The 14,294-nt window shown below is 41.3% G+C and overlaps 1 protein-coding gene across 2 annotated transcripts in view; it reads left to right on the top strand.

Moving 5' to 3' along the window:
* LOC124553922 overlaps nt 1-14,294 on the top strand; it is a 42,136-nt gene that overhangs the window by 15,533 nt on the left and 12,309 nt on the right. For both annotated transcript variants that reach the window (XR_006968166.1, XM_047127947.1), the window contains exon 4: nt 6,665-6,733. Coding sequence is in view for 1 of the 2 variants with exons in the window: in XM_047127947.1 (XP_046983903.1) it covers nt 6,665-6,733 (69 nt within the window). In the remaining variant the exon portion in view is untranslated. The remainder of the gene's footprint in view (nt 1-6,664; nt 6,734-14,294) is intronic.

Here is a 14,294-nt window from a genome sequence, read left to right as displayed (position 1 = left end):
TTTGGAACACACTAAAACTACAAACTGCGTAAATAGGCATCGCCCAGCATTAATACAGTTTGTACTTTTAGTGTGTTCCGAAGAAGGCACGGTTATCCGCGCCGAGACCTAGGTCAACATCTGGTTTCTATTTGCAATTGAGGCGGATTCTTAATAATCATTAAATTATTCCAGTCATAACTCATTGGGGTACGTAGGTTGAAGCTGTGTCATTTTACAATAAAAATTTCAAGGCCATTAGAGGGGTAGTAAATGAATAGTGCAGAGGCTTTGGCAGTTTGCCAATCCAAGGAAGCTTTTAATGATTCCGGTATTAAAAAAGACATTGCTGTGATTAGCACTACTTTTCCCATATGCCTGCAAGTATTAAAAAGCTTGAAACTCAATGTATGGCATTGAATGAATCTATTCAGTTAATGAATGAAATTATTCTAGTGAACTGCTCATTGCCGGAGGTATTTCCGAGAAAACTTATAGAAAAATTTGAAAACATTTTATACAATAACCCAGGCTTTGAACCCTTGTACCATATTGATAGTTTTATTAATGGGACGGGTGAACTTTTACCAGAAACGGTAAGTGCCAACATAGCATCCAAATTCAAATACTGCCCAGTCACCTCAGTTGATGTAGAACGGTCCTTTTCTACTTATAAAAATGTTTTGAGTGATCGAAGACACAATCTTACCACCAAACTTTTGGAACAGTACTTGTTTGTATGTATTTACAATACTAGAAAAATGTAAAATAAATTGTAAATGATGCTTTGGTCCAATAGTATTAATTAAAAGTTAATGATGTTAAAAAATTCATGATTATGTGTTGTTTTTTAAATAAAATATTACTGGGTTTTTGAGTGTGCCCCCCCTGCGTGCAGTATATCTCGAAGTTGGTCCTGTACGTATCGATTGTTTTGCCGTGACTCAACTCACATCGCGTCTGTTTGTTACCGACAACAATAGTGGAGAAGGAACAACTCTTGAAATACAGTATGAGTCCCCATTTTGCAAATTTTTAGAAAATAATCCCAGAAAGCCTCCCTCCCCCCCTTCCTAACCTCTACCAGAAATTATTCAGAAAGTATTATCAACATTCTAAATGTACCGATGTTTGGCATGGCTGGCACTCTTCCTCGTAATTGATATGCACAGGTTCGACTTTGAGATGTAATGCACGCAGTAACTCCTATGTTTTTTTATTATTTGATCTTGCAGATTTCTGCACTTTTTGTGCATTTTAAGCATTTTTCATGCATATTTTAAGATTTTTATGATGCATATAATCCAGTGATGACACACCCACAAGAATAGCATTTTAGAGCAGTTTTGAAAAAATTGTAAGCTTTCATCAACCTGAAGGTGGTTTTGAGCAGCACAGTGCTCTACTAGGGACAGTCCTACTCAAGGCCATACACCATGGCCCTCCTCTGACCTTTAAACTCATTCATCTACAGTTTGTCAACTCCAAACTGTGGTTGAACTTGCCGTTTTTCACAATAACAGATCCATCAGGAGGTTAAGGAAGTGATTAACGACAAATAAAAACGTGTAGCTACCTCAGCTTTTACACCACTCTTCACCTGTCTGTCAGCAATGTTGCGAATGACCGACGGTGGAAAGATGGTGTGCTTCAGCAGTCAGTACCTCGCTACCTGCCATGGCACGAGCATCAGTGTGTGTGCAGATAATGGATGTGTGTTACTTAAAGTAACAAGTGGGATTATGATATTACGTGTGTTATCAGTTGCTTGTCTTATTACTGTGCTGACTAATAAAACATTATTATCTCAAAGTGTAGTGTTTGATTAGCTGCAAAGGTGTTACTCATACTGGCACGCTGCCAGCTTCATACTGTATTTACTTGAGTGTAAGACGCCCCTGAATATAAAATGGCCAAATTTTTAAAATTTTTTTATTTATTCATTTTTTTAATGACAGGCTCCTTGAGAGAAATTTATTTTTAACAGATTCTGATTAACTAGAATTACAAACTCTTTTATTGACATAAAGTATCTGCCAAAAAGGTAACCTTATAACTATTCTAAACTTTTGCCATTTATTGATTGCTAGTATGCAGGTCATATGTAACAACACCAACTAATATGTAAATAAAAGATTGCATTTAAGATTGCGTTCCACTCTCGAAGTTTTGCTCATCCCGCGATCTACTGATGTCTGTCGGTGCTATCTCCACAACGGGTCTTGCGACTGTAATTTATTTTTGCTTTGACAATTACAGTCTGTTTAATATGATATACTTCCTTTGTTAGCCACGTCATTCTATATTAATTTTCCTTCTTGTTTCAACTGAATTTCACCAATGTGGTATACAGCTGAGTAAAATCAGGTAATGTTTTTACATGGTATTGTAATACATGAACAGTGGTCAAATTTCTCATTTGCAATCTACGTAGTAAATCATTACAGTGTCTCATAACCAAATAAAATTTTGATCTGGTTTCTGAATCAACTAATGTTCTTTGAAGGACAAAAATTTCTATATTTGAATGTTACCTTTACTTAAAAAATTGCATTAATGTTTGTGTAGAATATTTATACATGTATGAGAATGTTTATTGGAAACCTGTTAAAATACAACAAAAGCTTGTAAGTTGATAGACTTAAATTCTATTTCCTCCTGTGTTTCACCAAACTGTCAAATGTCAATCAGAGCAATAGACTGTTGTGGCTAGTTCATTATTTCTTGTGTATCTCTTGCACTAGTCAGTGTCACGTGATCGTTTGAGTAACGCCGATACTGTACCGAGCACTTCAGTGTATTGGGAACTCTCGAGCTTGTCGGAATGTATCATTTGCCGAGCCCTGCCCTTCAGAATTATTTAAAATAAAATTGCACAAAGCTTCATCTTCATGATGACCACTGTAAATGTAATACTACTACTGTGCACATTACTAAACAATGTGATAATGGTGACCTCAGAAAAGTAGTTCAATCAGCCAATTTAAGACAACCCTGTAGCTTTTGAATGACACATTTGGAAAGAAACCTCATCTTATAATTATGTAAATACTCTAGATGATGCAGGGTTTTCAATATGTTATCTGCTGATACATATTTCACCATGAGTGATCTGAAGATGATTGTGTGGTGTACTGAAATTAGTCTTCACATTTTAATGTTTTATAGTGCACGGGATCTAGATAGTAAAAAAGTTTTTACTGACGTGAGCTATTAATACCTGCTGGGTCGAAATGGAAACACAGTTTCCTTCTGTAATGTGTTTCTGTTGTTTTAGAGGAGGACACCAGACAGCGAGGTCATCGGTCTCATCGGAATAGGGAAGGACGGGGAAGGAAGTCGGCTGTGCCCTTTCAGAGGAACCGTCGTGGCAATTGCCTGGAACGATTTAGAGAAATCACAGAAAACCTAAACTGGGACGGCCGGACGTGGGATTGAACCGTCATCCTCCCGAATGCCAGTCCAGTGTCCAAACCACTGCGCCACCTCACTCGGTGTGTGTGTTTCAGTCGTGGCAAGATTGACGGTGGGTCGAGTGGTTTCGCTAAATGACTGCCCCATCTGGGAGTGTGGTGGCTCATCGGTTTGCACAAGGGCCGCACTGTTTTGGAAGACTTGCAGTGTTGAGGGCTGCAATGTGGCGGGAGCTCTGTGTCTAGTGGTAGCCTGCATTGAGGTAGGCTGGCTTGCACCAGGACGTGGACAGTGCTGTGTCTACCCCTTTAATGTGGAGAGTGAGTGTGCTAGTGTTGTGTCCTGTGAATGGATTTGAGCCTCAGAAGGGCGGTTCTACTGCTCCACACAGTGGACCGTGTCAGAGGAAAATGTGGTACGTCATTGCCAGCTCTCTGAGAACAGAAGTAGTCCGTTTTCAGTGCCGTGTTGTTCCACTCGGTAAGTAAGTGTGGAGGGTAAGAATTGTAGAGGGAAACCTATGTGTAACTACGGGAAGCAGGTCCAAAAAGATATAGATTGTGGTAGTTGTGCATGAAGAAGAGGTTTGATCGGGATACACTGATGTGGGAAGCTGCTTATCTGTTGCAAAGCCATTGTACAGCAGGCATGTGAATCGGTACTGAGGATGTTATGCCACCAGTTGTCAGACATGTGATACTTTTACCGCAATATGTTTGGGACTATGTTACCTCATTATTGAGTGCTATAAAATATGGAAACCAGTTAAGAAATCACAATACTACACATACTGACCCATATAAAAATATTTATACCTCCCTTTAATGTAACATACCATAAAGCTTCTGTGCCATTAGGCATCATCAGCAGTAAAATCCAGCAGCAAATGTGCATTGTCATACATAAAACTCTTCTCAGAACATCTCATATTGGCAGGTTACACTCTCGAGGCACAGTTTGCGTGTTAAATTGGACGACATTAGTGTCACCTTAGCGATATCTCCTCAGGGAACAGCAACAGATTTATTCGAATTAGCGGCATTAGGTTTAATGTTTTCAGTTGCCTTCCATATGGATGCACACAATGAAACACAGGTGTAGTAATTGTTTTTAGAATTTTTAGAACTTTTGATTTTCATAAATTTTACTGTAGAAAGTAACATTGTTGAGGGCTCTGACTTATGCTTTGCAGTCGAGTGCTATTTTTGGTAGGTGACAGCGGCAGTTTTAGTTTAACAACTGTGCCTTGAGAGCATAACATACTAACATGAGATGTTCGAGGAAGAGTTTTGTGTTTGACAGTGCATGTTTGCTGTTGCCTTTTGCTATTGATGATGGCGCCTAATGGCACAAGAGCTTTGAGGTACATTACACTGTGGGCCGACATAAATATTTCAGTATAGGTCAGTAGGTAGAGTGTTGTAATTTATTGGTGGGTTTCCTTGTTTTATAGCACTTGATAAATGCGTTGTGGTAAAAAGACCAGATATTTGACCACTCATGGTGTAACATACTCAGTACCATTGGGGTGCAGCGTAAAACAAAAGTCTTTTGAATGAAGACCACAGCAACATGCAGTTGATATTGATGAAGTTATAATAAGTGACAGATAATTATTACTCACGTATGGGCCCAGTAGGACCACGCGAGGTACAATCCATCAATGTCACGTTTGATGGTTGGCCTTTCTTTGTGCCCAAATTTGTTTCATCCTTTCAGAATGAAGTCTCTTTCTTTCATCAGACCACGGTGTTCCAATCTGTTTTCTAATCAGTGGCAGATTATTGACTGATTTCTCCTCTCCCCCCCCCTCCCCCCTCCCCTGTTGACTTTCATCTACACTCTGAACTAATGAGATACCTATTAATTGAATGTCCTTTAGCTGTAGCAGAGAAAGCCTGTGGATGCAATTTCTTATCTACTACAGTTGATAGTGAGTGAATTGGAAAATACACATTGTATTTAGTCAAAATTCTACTGTGCAACAACCGAGCGAGGTGGTGCAGTGGTTAGACACTGGACTCGCATTCTGGAGGGCGACAGTTCAATCCCGCGTCCGACCATCCTGATTTACATTTTCCATGATTTCCCTAAATCACTCCAGGCAAATGCCGGGATGGTTCCTTTCAAAGGGCGCGGCCGACTTCCTTCTGCATCCTTCCCTAATCCGATGAGACCGCTGACCTCGGTGTCTGGTCTCCTTCCCCGAAACAACCAACCAACCTACTGTGCATAAGTGTACAGGTAGGCTAGCTTGCTAGCTCTGTGAAGCTCTTTGCAAATGTTGCCATTGTGTACAGGGATTTCATATTGTTAGGAAATTATTGTTAAATGTAGTGAGTCTTGAAGATGATTTGCACATTGTTCAAGGACTGACAAATGATGTAATATAAATTGTAAATTGCTCGATTACTAGAAACGAACACAACTGTCAATAGGTGCAGTTGAGTGTGTGTGTGTGTGTGTGTGTGTGTGTGTGAGAGAGAGAGAGAGAGAGAGAGAGAGAGAGAGAGAGAGAGAGAGAGAAAGAAAGAAATTGGGAGGGACGGGGGGGGGGGGGGGGGGGTGTTCACCCTTAGTTATGTGGGATTTGAAGAAGGGAAGAGAGAGATATAGAACTAAAAGTACTGTCTAATTGAACTTTCCCAAAAATTTTGTAATGCAGGCTACATTCGATATTTGCTTTTCACCAGGATAATGTGTCATACTTATAGGTACAGCCCGTATTTGCGTGCTGCCTATTGTGGATAATGAAGTCATAAATATTGTTTGATATCACATACAGTTGTACTGTTGTCCATAAGCATTGGCATCATACCAACTCAAATGCTTTTTGAAAGTTTAGAAATAATCTGTTCAGCTGTTTGGCCCAATCTGTGGCTCTCACAATGTCATAAGAGAAGAATGAAAGTTGGGTTCTGCACTGCTGATCCTTCTGGAATCAGAGCTGGTTGACACAGAGAAAGTAATTCTGTTAGAGACAGCCATTGTAATTCTACAAGACATAATGTAGGGTAAGTTCATATGACTCTGTTGTGGACGTGGGCTGGTTGCCATCACGCACTCTCCTGTCAAAATTGTGTACAGTTAGTACCAATTGTTCGTTGGTAGGACTGAGGGTGTTGCTCAATGTGTAGTTGCGTATGTTGCCTAACTTTGCATTTTTTATTTTAGTTGTGATTGAATTCCCTTTTGTTTAGATTAAAGTTAATGTTAACTAGTCACTTTTAATATCTAGTGTACAGAGATACAGGTTCAATTCTTTTTTCAGGCATATTGTAAGGCAGAAGAGCCTGTGCTGGTCTCACTTGTCCCAGTGCTTCTCAAAGAAGAACATGTGGTAAGTTTTGTTATTAAGACATTTGCATTTGGTAATGAATTGGCTTAAGTTGAGACAATAATGACCCATGATCTATCTTAGAAGATAGATTGAAGCATACATTTTAGATAGATGTGTTAAATCTCTGACACTGTGGACTGGAATACACTATTTAATATATCAAAAAAATTAATCAATTTTTGAAAATATAATGTAATTGAATAGGTAAAAAATCTACTCACCAAGTGGCGGCGGGAGGAAACATGTACAAAGATATTGAAATCTGCAAGCTTACAGAGCCAGTGGCTCATTCTTCTGACAGAAGAGTTGAAGGGGATGGAAAGAGGGGTGAAGGAAAAGGTCTGGTGAGCTTTAGGCACCAGAGAGGAGAAGACACTGATTCCAAAAGCCTGCGGATTTTAATACGTTTATATTTTTCTCCTGCTGCCACTGCTCAGAATGCACTATTTGGAATTCTTAAGTTGTCACGCATAAAATACAGGGAGCAAAAAGAAATGTCTTGTACAGAAACAAGACTGCAGCTGTAAGAGTCAAATTGCTGCAGCGCACCTATCACGGACTGCTGGCAGCCCAGTGTCTGCCAGCTGCACAAACCACGGCAGGGCTGAGAAGTCGGCAAGTAGATTGTGTTAAGAGGGCAGTGCCAGTGGCCGCACCAAAATGACACTTGCTGCATGCTGTTAGCATTGGCGTTAGGCGATTGAGGCTGTGTTCCGCTTCTGTGACCCGGCCGAGCAGCCAGTCGAAAAGCTGTAGTACTCTGCACACTGAAGATTTAAGTTCGTGCTATGGTAGCAGCCAGTCAGGAACTGTCAAATTCACCACAGCCGCTGCCGTCCAGTTTGCCGTCCACTGCCACTCGCAACTGAGATGTCGCACGCCCTAGGAACGGTCTCCGCCAGCTTGGCGTATCAAATGCGTTGCCACAGTTGCGAGCAAATCGTTTCTGAAAAACAGAAATTTTTAATATTGAATATTAATTTAAATCTTTGGGAGTCTTTTGTGAACGTCTTTATATGAAGTATAGCCTTGTATGGAAGAGAAATTTGGACGGTCATCATTTCAGGCAAGAGGAGAAGAGCTTTTGAAATGTCATACTACAGAAGGCTGCTGAAGATAAGTGGTAATGGATAATTAGTGAAGTAGTTCTGGATCAAATTAGAAAGAAAAGAAATTTATGTCACATCTTGGCTAAAAGAGGATGTATGCTGGGGCATCAAGGGATTGTCAGTTTGGTGATGGAGGGGATAGGGTTAAAATTGTAGAGGAAGAACAAGGTTTTATTGCACTAAGCAAACTGAAGTGGATGCAGGTTGTTGTACCTATACTGTGATCAGGAAAGAGGCTTGCCAAAGATAGACTTCACGGAGAGCTGCCTCAAACCAGTCTTTGTGCTGAAGGCCACAGCAGTGTTGAGACCCTAATTTTGTGTGAAAGGTCAAATTGAGTGAGTTCGCCATAATGTTCCAAGCTATAGTGTAATTAGTGGCTGCTTAGAATGTGTGAACTGTTTCAAGAAGTGTTTAGGCCATACGGTATATAGTGCCGCACTTAATGCTGGAAATGGGTACTGCACTCAAACATGGTGGCAACAGAAGTACACATTAATGGCCATACAGTAAAGGTAACACTGTTCGTAGCATCTTCCACTGTGTAAATGTAAAACAAATTGTTGGCTTGTTTTATGAAAATGAAAGTTGCTACTCACCATATAGCGGAGATGATGAGTCGCAGATAGGCGCAACAAAAAGACTGTCACAAATAAGCCTTTGACCTACAAGGCCTTTGTCAGAAACACACGCACACACACACACACACACACACACACACACACACACACACACACACACACACACACGACTGGTGGACTTTGGCAGCTGAAGCCACACTTATTCGTAATATATCATTTGTTCTGAATTTTACATTGTTTGATGTTGGCTTACCCCCCCCCCCCCACAATAGTGTTCGTAAGGAGTTGTCCTCTGGGAGAAAGCACATAAAATAAATAGCTATGGGCACCCACATGGGGTCATTCTATGCCAAACTATTCATGGGCCATCTAGAGCAATATTTCTAACTGCCCAGAGTCCAACCCCTCACCATTTCAGATTCATTGGTGTCACCCTCATGGTCTGGACTGAGGGTGAGGTCACCCTAGCCACATTCCCCCAAAACCTCAACACCTTCCTCAATGCTGACCTCCACCTCAAGGATAGCTTCATCAGTACCTCCGTCCATACCAAACCTTCCAAACACCGACAGTACCTCCACTTTGACAGCTGCCACCCATTCCGTACCGAGAAATTGCTCGCGTACAGACTAACCACCCGTGGTCATCCCATCTGCAGGGACGAGCAGTGCCAGAGCAAATATACCGAGTATCCCACCGAGACCTTCGCAGACCGAAATTACCCTCCCGACCTTTTACAGAAGCAGATCTTGTATACCTTGTCTCTACAGCCATCTACCACCTCCTACTTACTCACCATCTGGCTACAGAGCAGCATTCATCTCGTGCCTCGGAACCACGTACGACTGGAGCAACAGTTCTGACTACCTCTCACTGTGCCCTGAAATAGACCTAGAGGTAAGACCTATCCCGTACATTCTCCCAACCACATACTCCGGTCAGACATCTTCTACCCAATCAGAGGTAGGACTACCTTGGAAGCAGTTTTTCTGAACTACGCAGGTGGGAACTCTGCCTGCAATATATCCTATATTACCGTAACCCCCCTGGCCTCAGCCTTCATTAGTCCCTGTCCTCCACTTACCTATCCCCTTCCCTGCTCTCACTCCAGCAACACACGGTCTTCTATTCCACTAACACACCCATTAGTCACTAGTCTTTTTCCCCATCTCTTCTTCTCTCCTCCTTTCCCCACTGCCTCCCCTCCCATCCCCCTCTCCCCCCCCCCCCACTCCCCACACATACAAACCTCTCAACTGCAGCTAAATACCCTACCCTATCCCCAATGCGCCCTTGCAAGCTCCCACAAGCAGCACGACACCTTCCCCCACCCCACTCTGCACCCCATGCCGCCTCCTTACCATCACAACTGGATAGCTGCTCCTGTCGGGCGCATATACGACTCAGCTCAGCCACAGTGGTCACAGGTGGCAGAGAGAGAGAGAGAGAGAGAGAGAGAGAGAGAGAGAGAGAGAGAGAGAGAGAGAGAGAGAGAGAGAGAGAGGGGGGGGGGGGGGGGGAGAGAGACAGAGAGAGAGAGAGACAGAGAGAGAGAGAGAGAGAGAGAGAGAGAGAGTCCATCTGTCCGTCCATCCTCTAGTCCTCTGTATGGCTTTTCACAATATTGTTAAAATAAATAATGTTTTTATTCAGGAGAAATGAGCAGCAAGAATATTGTGTAAAGTAGATAGATGGTGGTGCCCCTTGCAGAGGCTGCTTTACGGATCTCGAAATTCTTACACTCACTTCCTGGTACATTTATGTCACAACGATTTTTGTTGCTTATAATAAAAATTTCCTTCAACTGAAAAGTGATTTGCACAGGTTCCTTTGGGTCTAGTATTCGGAGTTAAGTTACATACTCTGGTGCAAAGGATTTCAACATATACTACAAACAGAAAGCAAAGATATTTGGGCAGGAACATTTGGCAGTTAATAAGAAAATGGAAAACATTCCTTGTTGGCCATTCCTTCTAAAATTATCTGAATCTGTAGATTTAAGAATTGAAAATTCATATTAGCTACATGACAAATTACAATGTTCATATGAATCTACATCTACATCCAGATTCCGCAAGCCACTGTATGGTGCATGTTGGAAGGCATGCTCTACTACTACTAGTCATTTCCTTTCCTGTTCTAGCTGCAAATGGAGCGAGGGAAAAACAACTGTCTATATGCCTCCATGTGGCCCCTAATCTCTCTGAGCTTATCTTTGTGGTCGTTACAAGAACTGTACATTGGCGGCAGTAGAATCGCTCTGCAGTCAGCCACAAATGGTGGCTCTCTAAATTTTCTGGATATTGCTCCTTGAAAAGAACGCTGTCTTCCCTCAGGTGATTCCATTTGAGTTCCTGATGCATCTCCATAATACTTGATTATTGTTGAAACATATTAGTAACAAATCTAGCAGCCTGCTTCTGAATTGCTTCGATGTCTTCGTTTAGTCCGACCTAGTGTGGATCCCAAACATTCGAGCAGAGCTCGAGAAGAGGTTGCACTAGTGTCCTACATGTAGTCTCCTTTACAGATGAACCTCACTTTCCTAAAATTCTCCCAATAAACCAAAGTGGACCATTCGCCTTCCCCACTACAGTCCTTATATGCTCATTCAATTTCATATCGCTTTGCATTACGCCTAGATATTTAACTGACATGAGTGTGTCAAGCATCTCATTATTTGTAAACTGTGGGTTTGTTTTTCCTACTCATCTGCATTAACTTACACCACAGCAACATTAGCTAACAACCGCAGACTACTGTCCACCAAATCATTTACATATGTAGGAAAACAACTACTTTCCTCTCACATTTTCCCGGAGCACTCCTGTCTCTGATGAACACACACCATCAGGCGCAATGTACTGGGTTCTGTTACTCAAGAAGTCTTTGAACCACTCGCAAAATCTGGGGACCTATTCCGTATGCTCGTACCTTCATTAACAGTCGGCAGTGTGGTGCCGTGTCAGATGCTTTACAGAAATCTAGGAGTATGGAATGCTGCATGACAAACAATTTTGTGTTTTAAATAGCATTGTTGTTGACCCCTCTGGTTATCTCAGGGTGACTGATCAAAGGTGTACACTCTGGTGTTTTGCTGAGTTGTCGTTTTCATCTCGTGCACAATATTTCAACAACTGGACGAGCCTTCTTCTTTAGGTGCTGTGAGTTTTACTGTTTTGTGCACTTGCGGGGTGGACTCCACTCCACACAGTCTGGTTGGAGTCTGGGAAGTGAGTAACAGCAAAACTCATAGCATCCGTGGAAGACGGCTGCATGAGATGTCGAAATATTGTGCATAAAATGTAACTGACAACTTGGCAGAACGGCTGGTAGCACACAGTTACAGATTTTGTTCTTAGGATCTGCAGCTGTTTTCTTTTAAAACTGACAGTGTAATCAACTAAATGCACTCACAGAAACAGCAAGTGTCATATCGTGAAGCACCAGTCTAATACTTGTCAACCTTCACGGTGATGTTTATCATGTAACAGTTATTTTGTGATTAAAATTTCATTCCATTTTGAACTTATTCATCAATAAAAACTTATCTGGTTTTGATGGTGTTCCAGTAGAGTACTAAAGATTTATTCTCATAAAATAAGCCTCATGTTATTGGAAATATGTAATGCATCAACTGAGTCAAGACATTTTTCCAGAGAAACTGAAATACACCATTGTTAAACTCCTCTTTAAGAAGATGATAGGAGAGGTCAATAACTGCTGACCTGTTTCATTGTTGACATCATTTTCCAAAATGCAGTTGAATACCAGCAGCTGCCAGTCTTGTGATGGCTTTTGTTACCACTGGAAAGTTGGCATTGGTGATGCCAAGTTTCCAGACAAGGTGTGTATGTGTGTGTGTGTGTGTGTGTGTGTGTGTGTGTGTGTGTGTGTGTAAAGACCTCTTTCACAGTTTTGGTAGCACTTGATTCATAGCTATTGAGTTCACAAAAGATTACCTTTCTTTTAGTGTGGATCATCCAGTAATATTCAGCAGCATTAAGACAGGAATCCAGTCATCTAAGCACAAGGTGGGGGAAGGAGGGGCAGTGAAGGTGCTCATTCCTTGGATTTCTGTACCTGTAGCAGGACGTTCACATTAATTATTATGCCACAAGTAATTAATTTTCCTACATCGGAGCAATTTGATCACACCTCTTCTGCAACTCTGCGTAACGCATGAATGAGTCAAATGACATAAACCATACTGCGGTAGAGAATTTGGAGCCCTTGGCTGCTTTAGCCGTGTATGAAGCACCATCTGTTGCCAGAAGCAAAACATTTTCTCTGCTCACAACATCTTGTCACAGTAGCTTCACAGAGTTGTGAAACAAAATGGCAACTGTTGAATTTTGTACTCTCTCTCAAGAGCTTCACGCATTAGGAGGAACATTTTTCCAGGCCTGTCAACTTTCAGAACACCCCATAACATCTGCAACATAATGTCCCCCCACATTGGTATCTTTGTATAGGGACGTTGATCTTTAGTTCAGCAACACTAATTCATTTTTTTTTTTGAGCTACTCTTCGTAGCACACTGATAAATAGTTCTTTCTCAATATAGATTAACCTGGAACAGGATGTTTTGTGTACTTCTCAAGAACTGTCTGAAATGTGGATTCTTCAGCTTCTCAGATGGGATGTTGCAAGACACCATCATTTCTCCTGTCTTTAAATGTTTGTACAATTGAAGATGAACCTGTCTGCTCAACTAACAGCATTTGTCTGCTGCCATTTTCAGCACTTCTCTTCACACAGCTGCTGTATTTGGTGGTATTACAGTGCTATTGCACATTAAAGTGCTTTTCTGCACTAACTTTGACTTCACTTAATTAACAAAATAACATTTCCCCACCAGTGCTAAAGAACTTATCATCAAACTCACGAACGAAACCTTGCAACTCCATGCTGATGGACCGCTTTTGTTGAACCACTTGAGTTTATATTCTGACTGAATAGTGTGACCACGTGTGTGATGTTTATCATGTCGGGAGGTGCCTTTGTTAGTTTTGAGAATGTTTTGTTGGCCCCACCCAACAGTGTCTTACATCAGCAAACTGACTAGTGTGTAATGCTACTTGTCTACTGTTGTTGTGATCTTCGGTACAGAGACTGGTTTGATGCAGCCCTCCATGCTACTCTATCCTGCGCAAGCTTCTTCATCTCCAAGTAACTACTGCAACTTACATCCTTCTGAATCTGCTTAGTGTATTCATCTCTTGGTCCCCCTCTACGATTTTTACCCTCCACATTGCCCTCCAATATTCAATTGGTGATCTGTTGATGCCTCAGAACATGTCCTACCAACCCAGCCCTTCTTCTTGTCAAGTTGTGCCACAAATTCCTCTTCTCCTCAATTCTACTCAGTACCTCCTCATTAGTTACATGATTTACCCATCTGATCTTCAGCATTCTTCTGTAGCACCACATTTCAAAAGCTTCTATTCTCTTGTCTAAACTAATTATTGTACTTGTTTCACATCCATACGTGGTTACACTCCATACAAATAGTTTCAGAAAAGACTTTCTGACCCTTAAACTTATACTTAATGTTAACAAAGTTCTCTGCTTCAGAAACACTTTCCTTACCATTGCCAGTCTACATTTTATAGCCCCAACCATCATCAGTTATTTTTATCCCCAAATAGTTAAACTCCTTTACTACTTTAAGTGTCTCATTTCCTAATCTAATTCCCTTAGCATCACCTGATTTAATTCGACTACATTCCATTATCCTCTTGTTTTGCTTTTGTCGATGTTCATCTTACATCCCCCTTTCAAGACACTGTTTATTCAATTCAACTTCTCTTCCAGGTCCTTTGCTGTCTCTGACAGAACTAGTATGTCATTGGTAAACCTCAAAGTTTT

This window comes from Schistocerca americana, chromosome 11, assembly GCF_021461395.2.
Source record: "Schistocerca americana isolate TAMUIC-IGC-003095 chromosome 11, iqSchAmer2.1, whole genome shotgun sequence".
Taxonomy (NCBI): domain Eukaryota; kingdom Metazoa; phylum Arthropoda; class Insecta; order Orthoptera; family Acrididae; genus Schistocerca; species Schistocerca americana.
The sequence above is the reverse complement of the archived record's forward strand: the minus strand, read 5'-3'. Positions and strand labels throughout refer to the sequence as shown.